This window comes from Balaenoptera musculus, chromosome 1 (assembly GCF_009873245.2).
Source record: "Balaenoptera musculus isolate JJ_BM4_2016_0621 chromosome 1, mBalMus1.pri.v3, whole genome shotgun sequence".
NCBI classification, from domain to species: domain Eukaryota; kingdom Metazoa; phylum Chordata; class Mammalia; order Artiodactyla; family Balaenopteridae; genus Balaenoptera; species Balaenoptera musculus.
Genome location: NC_045785.1, coordinates 15,897,514 through 15,911,218, shown reverse-complemented (window position 1 = coordinate 15,911,218; position 13,705 = coordinate 15,897,514). Strand labels below are relative to the sequence as shown.

Sequence of the window (13,705 nt, the reverse complement as noted above, 5' to 3'; positions counted from 1 at the left end):
ATTACCCGAACCCCCTCTATCCCCGACAAAACACCTACTACTTCAGGTACATCGAATTTTCCCAAACCGACTTTGAAAAGTTACATTTTTAAACAGTACGTACAAGCCGAAGTACGCTGAAACCAACGTAAAATGGCAATCCAAAGGGAATTCCCTGTTTTCTAATGCCACGGTTTCCTTGTTGAGAACCGTCCCTGCATATGCAGATTGGGGAGCCAGGGAAGACCGTTTCATTGATTAGAAAAATCAACTTTTACAGTTCTTTTCCTGAGTCATTACGCTACCCTGTACTGTATGGATACTTAATGGGAACGAACGTGAGGTACTGAATTTTCCGCTCTCTGGGTTTCTAATAATTCCAACCGCCTTCAAAGAAGTGTAGTTCTTGTGCTGTGGCTAAATTCAGAAGCGGGAAATGCCAACCCCTCTAAAGGCAGACGACGGATCGCCAAAACCAGGGACTGAACCAGAGTAGAGAAGGGTTAAGTGAAAAGAGTGCCCTTCCGAGGAAACCGAAACCTCATCACCCAAGCTAACGGACGCCACCCGGGAAGCGCCGGGTGGAAGGTGCGAGGATACACAGACCCCGCCCGGGCGTACCCACATCCCGGAGCGCCCTCTCGCGCCCCCGCGCGCCCGACCGGGGAGGCAAACCTCGCGCGCTCCCTCCGCTCCCGCGGGCTGGGGGTGCGGCCGCCGGCGCGCGCGGGGGCGGGGCCGGCTTGGGGGGCGCGCGCGCGGGGCCGCGGGCAGGGGGGCGGGGCGGCAGAGCTCAGCGGCTGGGCCTGGAGGACAGCGGCGGCGGAGGTGACGAGCGGCAGCGGGAGCGGCGCCGAGAATCCTTGCGGGACGCGGGCGACAGGAAGGAGGGAGCGCAGAGGTAACTCAGGACGGAAAAGGCGGGTGGGGAGTGGGCGCGGGCCCGCTGGACCCCGAGGGCGAGTGGCGGAGGCCGCTCACCCGGGGCGCCGACGCCGCTCCCCGAGAGGAGGGGGCGGGGCGCTTGCGTCCCCGGAGGTGGTGCCTTTTGTCTGCCTTCCCCGACCGCTCCGCCCCCTTCCCTTCCCCCCACTGCGACCTATCCCCCTGCCCCTCTCCTGGAAGCCTCCTCCGGGGCCCTCTGGCGCGCGCGCTCCCGCCCTTGTTTTGTTTGGACGGGGGAGGTGGGGGAGCTCTTCCCTGATCGAGGGCCCTGCGTCCCAGCGCGCCTGCGCCAGCGTCCTCCCGCCCGCTCCGATTGGCTAAGGTCTTGCGCATGCTCCCGAGGCCCGCGGTGGGCCCCGCTGTCCGCTCCCGCCCTCCCCCTCACCCCACTCAGCGGTTTTCGGAGCCGGTTCGAAAGATGCCGGCGGCGGTGACTGGCTGTGGCGAACCCGCCCCCCGGGTTCTCCGCCCCCGCCGCCGCCATTACGGAGCTCCCAGCGGTGAGTGCGCCGAGCGCTGGGACTCGCGGTCCGCAGCCTCTTGCGTCGCGCGGGCGGGCGCTGCTCGGGTCGCGGCGTCGGCCTCCCCGCGCGCATCCCGGAGCTGGAGCCCGAGCTGACAGCTGCAATGAGCGCGCACCTCGGTGTCCGCCGCCGCTGAGCCCGCCGCCCTTTGCCTCGCCGCCTTCATCCTGGCTCCGCTCTCCCCCCCGCCTTGTGCTCGGCGCCGCACCGGCCGCTCCCCGCCTTTGTCTCTGCTGGTCTTCCTGCCCGGTTCTCTCGGCGGTCCGGGCGCGGTGTCAGCTGTTGGCGCCCCTGAAAAGCCTTTGCTGCTGCTGCCGCTGCCGCCGCGACGCGGGCCTAAGCTTTCGTTTTCCCGTATGGCTTTCCTAGAGCTTGTTAGTCACTGCTCCTTAGGTGATGTGATTTTGGCTAATAAAGTCAAACCTGTGAATAGGGGCGTTTGTAAAGAGCTGGAGGCAGGAGTGGTGAAGTGAGAGGCCCAGATTTGAGATTTTGATACCGAATTGACCACTGTCTGTGACCGAGGACGAGTCACTTAACCACTTTGAGGGAGTGTTCACCCCTGCACAGAGGACGGCCAAGGTGAACTTTACCGCCCTTTCCGCGTATACATTTTTTCTCTGTTGTTTATCATGCTTCCCGACTTTATGTTACATTGAAAAGTGAGAATCTAGTTAAAAGTACAGCTAGGAATTCACCTGGGACTTTATGGACAAAGCTGGCTTGTCTTAGAGTGAAGTTACACGTGTCTAGTTTTATTTTGGAAGATAGTTTAGTTTTGTTTAATTTGGCATAGGCATAAAACTGTTAAGAGCTTTTAAAATTCTTATTGCTTTTTTCAAAAGTTTAGTGTAATGTGTTTCAAAGTAGAAGTAACATTTTTAGAGGTTATTTTTGGCCTTGTTTTTAAGCTTAATTGGAAGATTGAGGGCGAGAACTTGGAGGAAGTGTCCTGAACTCTTCGTGTATAGATGAAAATCCTAACTCTTTAGCCAGTTAGATTGTGCGTGTCTTAGGAATAGGTCCCTGTAGTGTCCATATCATCTGTGCCCAATATAGACACTGATATATTGAAATAGGAAAGCGAAAAAGAAGTTGCTAGCTAATTATACGCATGCTTTTTGTGACATTACCCGTTAAGTCTGAATATAGTTAAAGATTTTAGATTGGGAACAATTTGATGTAATCAGTGCATAGCTAATGATATTATAGTGTACAATGTCTTGTGTACATTTTATGGTAAAATATGAAATAATAATACTTTCCCTAAAATGCTTACTTTCAAGGATATCAGTAAACTGAAATACATTGTTGAACTACTTATTTTTCTAGTGCTTTCTCAATGTAGAGAAAGTAAATTAGAACTCTGAAATTACAGACTTTCTACTTTTACAACCTTTTCTTTATTGCCTGCATTTAAACAACTTAGCACTTCCCTTGACAAAAGCTAATCTTTGTTATGTTAATCTGACATTAAATTTAAAAAACAAACAGATTGATGACCACAGAAAGACCACATAAACCACAGGTAAACTCAGATGGCACATATAAGAACCCAGATGAAAAACTTATTCAAGTTTCATCTATTCATTCTTTCACTTAATAAATATTTATTAAGCACCTATTCTGTGCCTGGCATGTTTCTTAGGCACCAAGTATGCAGCAGTGAACCAGCCAGATAAGATTCCTGCCAGGAAACAAGTGTGGCGGCCTAAAAGTCTGATCATTCAGAAATGTAGCAACAAAAGTTAAATTAATGGGTACGTGTGATGTTAAGGTAGTGTGAATTAACCATTCATATAGTTTTGTTAGCTCTGTGATGAACAGTAAACTTACGGAATAACTCATTAACCAACCTATTATAAAGAAAGTGCTATAGACTGAAGCCTTAAGTTTCATGACCTTTACTAAGGAAATGCAGGGCTGAGGCAAACGTTTCTTAATATTTATATTAAGTTTTAAATATTTAGTTTTATTTTTTAAGTGTTCTTCACACTTGCTGAATATAGTAATAAGTACTGTCAGGTGTCATTGTTCGTTCAACTTTTTTTCCCCAATATTTATCCAGCACCCAGTGTGTGCTGGGCATCCTTCTAGGTGCTGGGAATACAGTGATGAATTAGTCCTAGCCCTTGTAGTGCTTACATTTCACTGGAAGAGACACATAATAAAAAAGTAAATAGACATATATTGAATTACACGTGGTGTTAAATGCTATTACAAATGCAATATAAAGAAACCTGAAAAAGAATAAGAAGGATGGGAGGGCTTTCTGAGGGAGTGACACTGAGCAGAAATCTGATTGAAGTGTCTAGGAAAAGAATGTTGCAGTGTAAAAGAAGAGCATGTGCAAAGCACACACTGAGGACCAAAAGAAGATCTGTGTGTTTGGAGTCAAGAGAGTAGAGTGGTGGGTGGAGTAGTAAGGGGTGAGATTACTGAAATAAGGGGTGGTGGTGATGGGGAGGTTTTAAGCAGGAAAGTGTCAGGCCCTGTTTTTTTTGGTGGATGCAGCCAGGAAGACTGGCAAACCAACTTATTTCTCAGTTATTCCATCCTGGGCATACTTCTTACCTGACCTAATTTAAACTAACATTCTTGTCCTCAGGTTAATGTTATCTAATGTCTTTATGGACCATGTACTTGTTGCCCTGATTTCAGTCAATTTTATCATCTTGGCGTTGAGAGTAGTTTCCTTCGCACCCCCACTCCTTTTCTGAAACCTGTTTGTTTCAATTTTGAGCAATTAGTAAATATAGAGTTGACTGGAAGGGTTTTGACTTTTTTTTTTTAGTATTTTACTTTCAGGGAAAATATTTTTTAAAGATCCTCTACGAACAGAGACTACTGAAGGTTTTGCTGACTTCACAGTATCATTTTCAACCTAGCTAGTATTATCATAGGTTAAGAAAGATGAATTCATTAGTATCACTTCACCAAGAATAACCTGATCATGAAATTTTACTTCTGTATGGTATTTACATGTAAAAGTATCATCAGTTTTGCTTTTTTTTTTTTAATCGAGGAAAATATATTACTATGTTAAGTTCTAGTTGAATGAGGGAGCAAGTTTATGTATTGAAATTATTCCAAGATAGACTTTTAGCTTTCACAAACCTAAATAATGCCCTTAAACCCAACTTTTCACAAATGAGAAAACAACTATTTTTATTTTTGTGTTTTATAGTTGTTGAAGTGAATTTCTATATGAGCATTTTAAGTAGTTTTTGTAACAGTTAATAATTTTAAAATATTCATGGATATTCCTAATTTACTCTTGATAATAAGTTTTTAGCGTATTATATGGTCTTGAATTCTTTCAGCTGCCTTTCATTGCAGTTGACGGATAGTTCACAAGTCTGGCATTGCTCTTGGTGTTCCCATAAAAAGGTTTTCCCTGTAAACGTGAAAGCGTTCTGTATGTTTGGAGCTTGAAACTATTACCTGACAAATTGAAAGTTCTTAAATTCCTAGACAGGGTTAGAGCTTAAAGTAGAAGCTGAATGACTAGTCTACTCTTTCCCAAGTCTTCATTAATGTTCAATGGCACAAAGATCTAAATGCCTAACTGATGATTTTCTTATATTTTGGAAGAGTTTTTATTATAAAATGTTACTGAGTCCCAGATGAGGATGGGCGGGGCAGAGGGTGTTAAATGATCGGGTAAATTTGAGTGATTTACGTGCGTTTTATTTTTAAATCTTTAATTTTGTTCTTTTGTGCTAATTTTGCTTAGCATTAAAAATATGACAAATAAGGTCTTAGAGGCATACTTATTCTCCTAGGTGATGGTCTGAATTTGCTTTTCTGAGTCTGGAGGCTCTTAGACTGTCATGTTCTTCAGCAGTATTTTTGCCCTTGTATTACTTCTCTGATGGAGATGGAGTTAAGGTTACAGTTAAGTTTCCTGATCCCTTTGAGAACAGTAACAACAATAGCCTCTCTCTTTAGTAAACTGATCTTTGAGTAAACCTTGACTAAACTGTCTCTAGGTCTCCTTATTCTGTTCTTTCTAAGTTCCTGATACTAACAGGCGGGGATGGGGTTAGGTCCCTTATGAGCTTTCTTGTCCTTGTTGCCTTTGTTCGTGTGGAAGGTGCAACAGCTGCTGTGGCTTGTGCATTTGTCTTAGTCGCTGCTTTTACATAGTCTATATTTTGATAGTGATTTTATCTTTCTGAATGATAACTGACCAAGTCATCTGTCACTTAACTATAAGTTTTATAGTGAATTTTTTTTCCCTTTGGATGTATATGAAATTTAGACGTTTTAGTTTAGTTTTGTTTCTGTTAATCTTCACACCAGGTCTTTTCTGTGCTTTAGGTTGATTCTTCACCACACTGAAACCATTAGGAAAAATCCTTGTGGTTAACAGCAGAGGCTTCAGAGTGTAACCTGTACTCGGGCCTAGAAATTATTTTAAATGGCGACTGATACGTCTCAAGGTGAACTCGTCCATCCTAAGGCACTCCCACTTATAGTAGGAGCTCAGCTGATCCACGCGGACAAGTTAGGTGAGGTAGGGGCTGACACATTCTTGAAGCTCACTCTTGGATCAGTCCCTGACTTCAGGCCCTGCTGGGTCCTTCTTGATACCTGTTCCTTCCTCTGCTTGGGGGAGTCTGGGTTATGCATCTGAACAAATCAAGTAGATACAAAGTTCTTTTCATCTTCCCTTTCCCCTCAAACTCCTGAGAAAACCTCCAACCTTCTAAATTTATTCCAAATCAAGTATAATTACTTATTTCCATTTGAAATACTAGCTAAAGTAAAATACATTGAAAAGTACTTCTTAAGAATCATATTTCATTTCAAAAAACCTTGTTAAAAGTAATTTGCATCAGATCCTGGAGTCGACTTGAAGAACTCTCCTACATCTTCTGACACCCAGTTAGGCCCCTTGAGAAAGAGAGAAAAGAGAAATTTTGTTTGCATGTGTGATTATGGCCATTTCTTTTCTTAGAAGGTAGAAGATAACACCATGCCGATTCGTCGAGCTGTGAATTCTACCCGGGAAACTCCTCCCAAGAGCAAGCTCGCTGAAGGGGAGGAAGAAAAGCCAGGTAAAGTAAAGCGGTGGACAACTTCAAAAGGCAAAAGTTTCTGCTCCAGTTTGGAGTGTCCCATAAATTCCCTTGAACTTAATTGTTCTTTTTTTATGCCTCAGTGTTTGGGGGGAGCATTTAGAGAGAGAGGTGGTACGTGTTGGTATGTCATTTCCAGACCATGTGGGCAAAGAAAGAATTTCATCTTGTCTCTAAAGATTTTTAGAAGGTGAAAATTTCATGTTCTTGGAATTAAAAAACAGAAAGATGGTTGGAGAGAACAGGAATGGTCGAAGAGTAGCTTCTGGGCATACAGTGTCATGGGGATGAAGACCCTGGAAGAATGGAGGACTTGGGCCTTCAAGGTGGACATCAGAAGGCTCAACCAGAAATCATCAAGAGACCTTAAGGGAGCAAATGGGCGATCAAAGCATTGGTTTGTAACTTTGGTGTTGGTGGAGAGAAGATTGGCCAGGCAGAGGTGGGAACATAATCAAGAGAAAGGTAGAACTGTCAATCTGGAGTATTTGTGCTCCTTTATGGCACCTCTAACCACTTCTTCAAGTGGAACTGCTTTTCTTGTTCTTGTGACCTTTTTCTTTTTCTTTTCTTTTCATTGCCAGGGACGAGCACTTGGTGCTGTCCCTGTCGTGGCTGTTAGAACCAAATATTTGCTGACCAGCATATATTACGAATAAAATAATACATGCACCTTTGATGCCTCTATCCTTGGTGCACTAGGGATCTGCTCTTCTCCAGCTGAGCCTGGATTTTGTCTCAGAATCCTCAGACGAATACTACAAGCATTTGGGGTACTCTGGCCTAAGGCAGTGAGGAGACGTGGGAATCAGCATATTAAAAAAAATAATAGTTGCTGGTGAGTTGAGGATAGGTTATTTTTTTTCAGCACTGAGATAAGCCACTTGATGGCCCATCTTGAGCCACATTTAACAGCCAGCTAAAGTCACTGTGTCACTAATAACGTGAGTTTTCAGAATACACCAGAGTGTTCAGGTGTAAGGTATTAGAAAAGTCAACCGAGAATTTATAAAGGACCAGTAAGACACTTCACAAGTTGTGTTTGTTTATCTTATCTCTGTCCCATTATAGTATTTTATACATGAAAATAATTGGACTTCACTCATGTTTTAAATTTTATAAATCCAAAAAGGCAGACACAATAGTTCTGTGAGTTGGAAACAATGTCTCATATGTAACAATGTCTCATTATCTGTTGAGCAGTTGAACCTTTATTAAACCGTAAGCTTTAAGCGAAAATAATGTGGAATTTAATTTGTAGCCCTGTTGTTACAGTAAAACTCAGTAAACGGTCTTGGCTTTTCAATTTTTTTAGAATAAGGCAATGTAAAAATAAGTAAACATGACTAACTAAAAGTAAGTTCTTACACAGACAGTTAGATCGGCCAGTTAGGTCAGATCGTTGGGGCGAAGGGTGGTAAAAGATACATTGTGATTAAAAAAAAATACATCTTGTAGTTATCTGTATCACCAGATACCATTGTTATACTGAAGTTCTAGCCTTAATATTTGCGTAACAGCTCTAGAAGCAGTAAAAGAGGCCAGAGGAGGATGGGAATCAGTACGAGTGGTAGCCTACAGGTTTCCCCTAAAGCATTTTGTATAATGTTCATAATAACTGTGAAGTAAGGGTACTGAGATTTGGAGATGTCAGAGAACTTTCCCTAAGATATCAAGCTAGAATGTTAGAAAGTCTGAACTTGAATCCAGATATATCTGACTCTAGAGCCTTGATTTTTGCTGAGCATATATGGGAGGATTTTTCACTTACCTGCAAGTCTGGTTGAAGAGCATAATCCAGGATGATTTACAAATTATAGTTGACTATCCTGAAACTTACGGTTTAGAATTTTAATTTGTAGAATTCCTTTAGCATTGTATGTATGTGGTTTGGCTATCAGAAGGAAGTGGCATTTTTAAAAATTCTCTTATTTATGTGAAGGCCCCAAAGAAGTCTTCATTATGCCAGTAATGAGTTCACATAATTTAAATGACGAAACTCTTCAAGCATATCCTTTTTTTTTTTGCCTAGTTTTGGCCACTGATGCCCTTTTCTTTGAAGTCTCTGCTTAACCATTTCCTGGGGTTCTGTGTTCTGTAGTGGCTGCTCAAGGAGACCTACTGAGAAAAGACACAGACAAGCAACTGCAGACCTCAGTATTTCCCCCTCTTATATTTCTACGCTTGCCAGAATCATTTCACTTGGAAAATAAATATTAATTTTCTATTATTTATTCCCTTACTGATATTAGCCTGTTAAATTATGAAATGACTAATTTCTTAATTATGAGTCTCATCATTAATATTATAGAGTAAAACACTGAAGAGATTTGATTTGGGGTAAAATGAGTTTCCCTTTCTGTACGATTTCCTGATCCTTCTTTTCTCACCTAATGGTCTGGATCAGCAACCCCTTATGTAGGCAATTTGCGTGACATAAAGCAGGAAAAAAACTGTACTCATAGTCATTTGTTCATTTTAGGATACAACTGTTAATTGAATTGCAACATTTGGCTTATCTGTTTAAAGAGATAAACTTTTACCTTTTTATTGACTCAGGTTCTAATGTATTTACTTGATGCAGTTCTACTCACCTGATTTCTTTTTTTTTTTTTTTTTTTTAGAACCAGATGTAAGTTCAGAGGAATCTGTCTCCACTGTAGAAGAACAAGAGAATGAAACTCCACCTGCTACATCTAGTGAGACAGAGCAGCCAAAGGGGCAACCTGAGAATGAAGAGAAAGAAGAAAACAAGCCTTCTGAGGAAACCAAAAAGGAGTAAGGACTTATGCCTTCTTGCTATTTATAAGTGAAGACTATGTAAAAGGACTGTAGGTCAGATTTTTTTTAAGTGATACAACTTAATTTATGCTAGATACATGCTATTTGGATTTACTTTTTTGCAATTATCTTTTGGAGTAGGCTTACGATGTAGTCATATGGCCTATTAGGATTTGTAGTAGTTATCAGAACAGTGGTTTGACTGATGCAAAATTCATTCTTTCTGGCTTTGGCATGTGTTTTTGTGCTTAGAATTCATTGTGGGAGTGTCTGCTATTGTAAACATTGACATAATTTCAATAAGAAATGGGACGTGACTATAAAAATCTGACCTGAGAGATTCTTCTTCGTTATATTCCTCCCTCTGTGCAGGAATGAGTTATTTTTACGTGCTTATGTTAGAAAGCATTAATCTATACCAAGACATTGCTAGAGTGACCTAAAACTCTGTATATATTTGATGAAGTATTTAATTGGAGGGTGACTTTGAGAATCTGAAGGCAGAATTCGCTATTGATAATCTGTATAATGTGATGGTGATTCTTTTTTAATTTAAATTTTTTTTGCAGGACAGCTGGTAGCATTCATTCTATTCTTTTCATTATTGGTGAAAACAGGAATTACTTTTTAAATAAAAGAATGACTTAGAAATAACTATCCCTTCCAGGTATAATCCTCAGGGAATCCTTCATCCCAGTTTCATAGGTATATGTAAGGTCTGTGGAATTTTTAGCAGCTACCCTTTCTTTTAGGTACATGGAGTGTTATTATTACTTAGAATAAAATTTGTATAATGCTCTATGGTTCACAAAACTTTTTATAAACATAATATCATTTCTTGCAGCACCTTGTGAAGTATTTGGTATTATATTACTGTTGTACAGCTGAGGAGATTGAGACTCGGGTCACTTGCTAAGATCATATAGCTAGTAAATGTTGGAGCTGAGACTCAAACCCAAGTTTTCTGACTTCAGAGCTTGAGTTCTTTGCACTGTACTGAATCGCATCTGTTGCAGTTGTTACTAGAATTCATTTTAAAATTCTCATTTCTGTACTGGCCCTTCATACTAGTGCTGATTTATATGACTCCTCTCTCCTGTGTGCAGCTGGGAGAACACACCTTTTTGGTTCATTTGTAGAACCCAATTTTTAAAAAATGTTTTATTTTGTAAAGTGTTGCTTATTTTACGTATCACCTCAGTGTGGAAATGAATTAAAACATTGATTTTTATCCCTCTCTGGTCTTTTCTTCTTTCTGACTTTATACCTCTTTCTGAAGAGTTTATCTTGCATAATAACAATTCTTTGTTTTAAAGTGAGAAAGATCAGTCTAAAGAAAAGGAGAAGAAAGTGAAAAAAACAATACCTTCCTGGGCTACCCTTTCCGCCAGCCAGCTAGCCAGGGCCCAGAGACAAACACCGATGGCTTCCTCCCCACGTCCCAAGATGGATGCAATCCTAACTGAGGCCATTAAGGCAAGTTTTTATTTCGAGCAGTTCATCTTAGACTTATTCTGTTTGTCTCTTGCGTATTTGGAAATGGCATACTCCTGTGCAGACATCAGAAGTCTTGCTCTGCTTCCTAAAAGAGATTTAAATAGAAGAAAGCCATTGCTAAGTTCATGTTTTTATAATATTATCACATTTGGTGAGCACTGTTAATTTTTTTAAAAATTCAGATTTACTATAGCAAGTATTTTTAACTTATCTTTAGATGTTTTTTTTTTAAACTCAGTTTATTTTCAGTATAGTTTTTATTTGAAGGCTGAACATGTTAATTCATTTAACAAACAATTAAGGACTAGCTTCTCTGTAGCAGGCAATCCTACTAGTGATATAGCATAGAATAAGACAAACAGAGTCCTTGCCCTTATGAAATTGAATTGTGACTCAGGGTAACTGAATAGCATTGAGAAAATTTTTATTTCAAAAAAGTATGCTATCTTTAGGTTCATTTTCAAAGCTTATGTCTAATATTAGTAGTTGGTTATCTTTCACACCAGAACTCTTTTAGAAACCTCACTACTACTTTGCTTCATCACCTAGTCATTCCAAAATACTTGCAAAATCTATCCTCCTTTCATAGCTTTATAACTTTGCTATAATTCATTGACTTTCATTAGCTTGTGTGATCATCAGATACTGTTTTCCTGTTTTAAGGGTATCTTCTAATCTGACCTTGCCTTTTTGTGTGTAAATTTTTCTGGTTCATTTTGCCATGTTTATTTCACATGATCAGATGACAAGAGGAGTTAAAGTAGAAGCCATAGACACTCTGATTTCAGGGACCTTGTTGTTAGGATCTGAGTCAGAATTGGGGAGAGAAGGCTACAGATCAGTTTAACCAACGGTGGTTTACATAGGAAAGAGGAGCTTGGTGCTCATTCTTAGAATCTGAGAAGACGGCACTGACAAACTGGAGAAAGGTTTGCCTTCAGACCTCTCCCTACACTCCTTCAAGACAACTCTCAGCTCATTAAGAAAACTTTCCTGGTTTATATAGCTTGATTATAGTGAGATCTCTTTTCTTTGTGTAGCCTTTCTTCAAGGATTTCACTTTGTGACCGCTCAGCCTAGGTTTGGAGGAGCAGGGTTACAGTGAGGGTGGAGAAGGGACTAAATTTTAAGATAATAAAACAAAAAATTTAAACAGTATAATTAGGCCTGAAAAATAGTTTGAATATGATTATGCATATTTGTACAAATGAAATACATATATATATATATATCTATATCTGTTTCATGTGTATTCCATGCAGTGTAACAAATCACAGTTTCAGACCATTGACACCATTTTCTGAATTGAACAGGAATCTTGATACCTATTTTCATCTTATTCAGTTTGGTGGAGCAAGGGATTGTTTTAGCATTAGAATGTGCTTTTCTGCTTGATTTTCTTTACTCTGTGTTTTCTTATAAGATCAGGAGAAAACTTCAGTAGGTTGTAACAGGTCAGAAACATTTACTTGAAGCAGGTGATTCATTTCAACACAATCCATATTAAATTGTGTTGTACAGTCTTTTCTGGTCCATCTGTCTGTGACTTATTTTTCTTTATTGTCAGTGTATAAAATAACATTCAACCAAGTCTTTATGCAACGACAGTGAGTAAATCCTATGGTCATTTTATAGACAATGGCTACACAGAATTGGTGGACTAGCTCATTAGGTAATAGATGCTGCTTGTGTGCTTCAAAATGTAAAGCTTTTGAAACAAAATTGCTGCCTTTGTGACGTAATGACCTGCTTGAGTTTTCCATGGGCATTAGTCAAATGGAATATAGATAAATAGGATGGAAAAGGAAGAGGGCACTTTAAATTGCAATCAAATGCTCTCATTGTTGTCCAAAACTCCCCTTAAGGCTTTGCATCTGTAAACCCAGTTTTGTGCCATGTATTCAGATTATCTTTGCTTATGGTATCTGCTGGCATTCACACAAAGCCTGCAGAGGAATACTGGTTCTGGTGTGCTGAAGTTCATTCCGTAAAATGGGCCAGATCCGTGAACCTACAAGGGATAGAAATGCCCTGCTTTCCTCACTTTAATGCTAAAGATCTGTCTTCTAAATACAGAATAGAATTAGAATGGAAAGAGCTTCTTCATTAACACACAGAATGTTGTTCACATGTTGTATCTTCTCTTTGGCTGTTTTGAACAATTTAAAATTGTTGCAGAAATATTGTTAATTCTGTATTTCTCCACAGCCATGATGAACTGAAGTTACCTGCAATACTGTTCACTCTTTCCTGCCATTTTTATCATCCATTATCAAGTTCACTTCCAAAATAATTTATTTTGAAAACATAGGTGTCAGAAAACATATGAAAAACAACTAGTTTAAATTAATGTATATGGTTTGATAAATCTGTTTCCTAGGCATGCTTCCAGAAGAGTGGTGCATCCGTGGTTGCTATTCGAAAATATATCATCCATAAGTACCCTTCTCTGGAGCTGGAGAGAAGGGGCTACCTCCTTAAACAAGCACTGAAAAGAGAATTAAATAGAGGTGTTATCAAACAGGTATTAAATGGTTGTTTGTAATAAGATCATTTCAACATGTATTAGCTATAAATCCATATTTAGTAACATTTAGGCTTTTTGTGCTTTGTGAATTTGTTAGTTAAAATAAGTTAACATGATGATGAAAAGCTTAAAGATAACTATTCTAGAGAACAGAAGCAGTATGGTAGTGTAACTTTTTTTCTAGCAGCCTGTACTTTTAATTGGATTTTTGGGGGGCTGCTTGTGCTTGAGATTATGTAGTGCTGCAGATTAGAAGTGGGGTTGAGGAGTCCAGTTACTGCAGCAGCAGAAAAGGTAATTGTTCTTGTCTTAGGGTTGTTAGTTTTAAGGCCTAACTTCTGTGGCTAGACTGGTTATCATTATAAATT

General features: G+C 40.2%; 1 protein-coding gene across 8 annotated transcripts in view; it reads left to right on the top strand.

The window, feature by feature from the left end:
- Positions 1–747: 747 nt before the first annotated feature.
- The window catches only part of HP1BP3 (heterochromatin protein 1 binding protein 3), a 37,841-nt gene continuing 24,883 nt past the window's right edge, over positions 748–13,705 (top strand). For 2 of the 8 annotated variants that reach the window (XR_005020060.1, XM_036853678.1), the window contains exons 1-6: positions 761–880; positions 5,772–5,967; positions 6,412–6,511; positions 9,157–9,310; positions 10,630–10,789; positions 13,191–13,334. Coding sequence is in view for 7 of the 8 variants with exons in the window: in XM_036853678.1 (XP_036709573.1) it covers positions 5,872–5,967; positions 6,412–6,511; positions 9,157–9,310; positions 10,630–10,789; positions 13,191–13,334 (654 nt within the window). In the remaining variant the exon portion in view is untranslated. Of the gene's footprint in view, positions 881–1,133; positions 1,425–1,474; positions 2,031–5,771; positions 5,968–6,411; positions 6,512–9,156; positions 9,311–10,629; positions 10,790–13,190; positions 13,335–13,705 lie in introns of those variants that run through there. The other 6 variants (XM_036853622.1, XM_036853630.1, XM_036853660.1 and 3 more) reach the window with 6 other exon arrangements.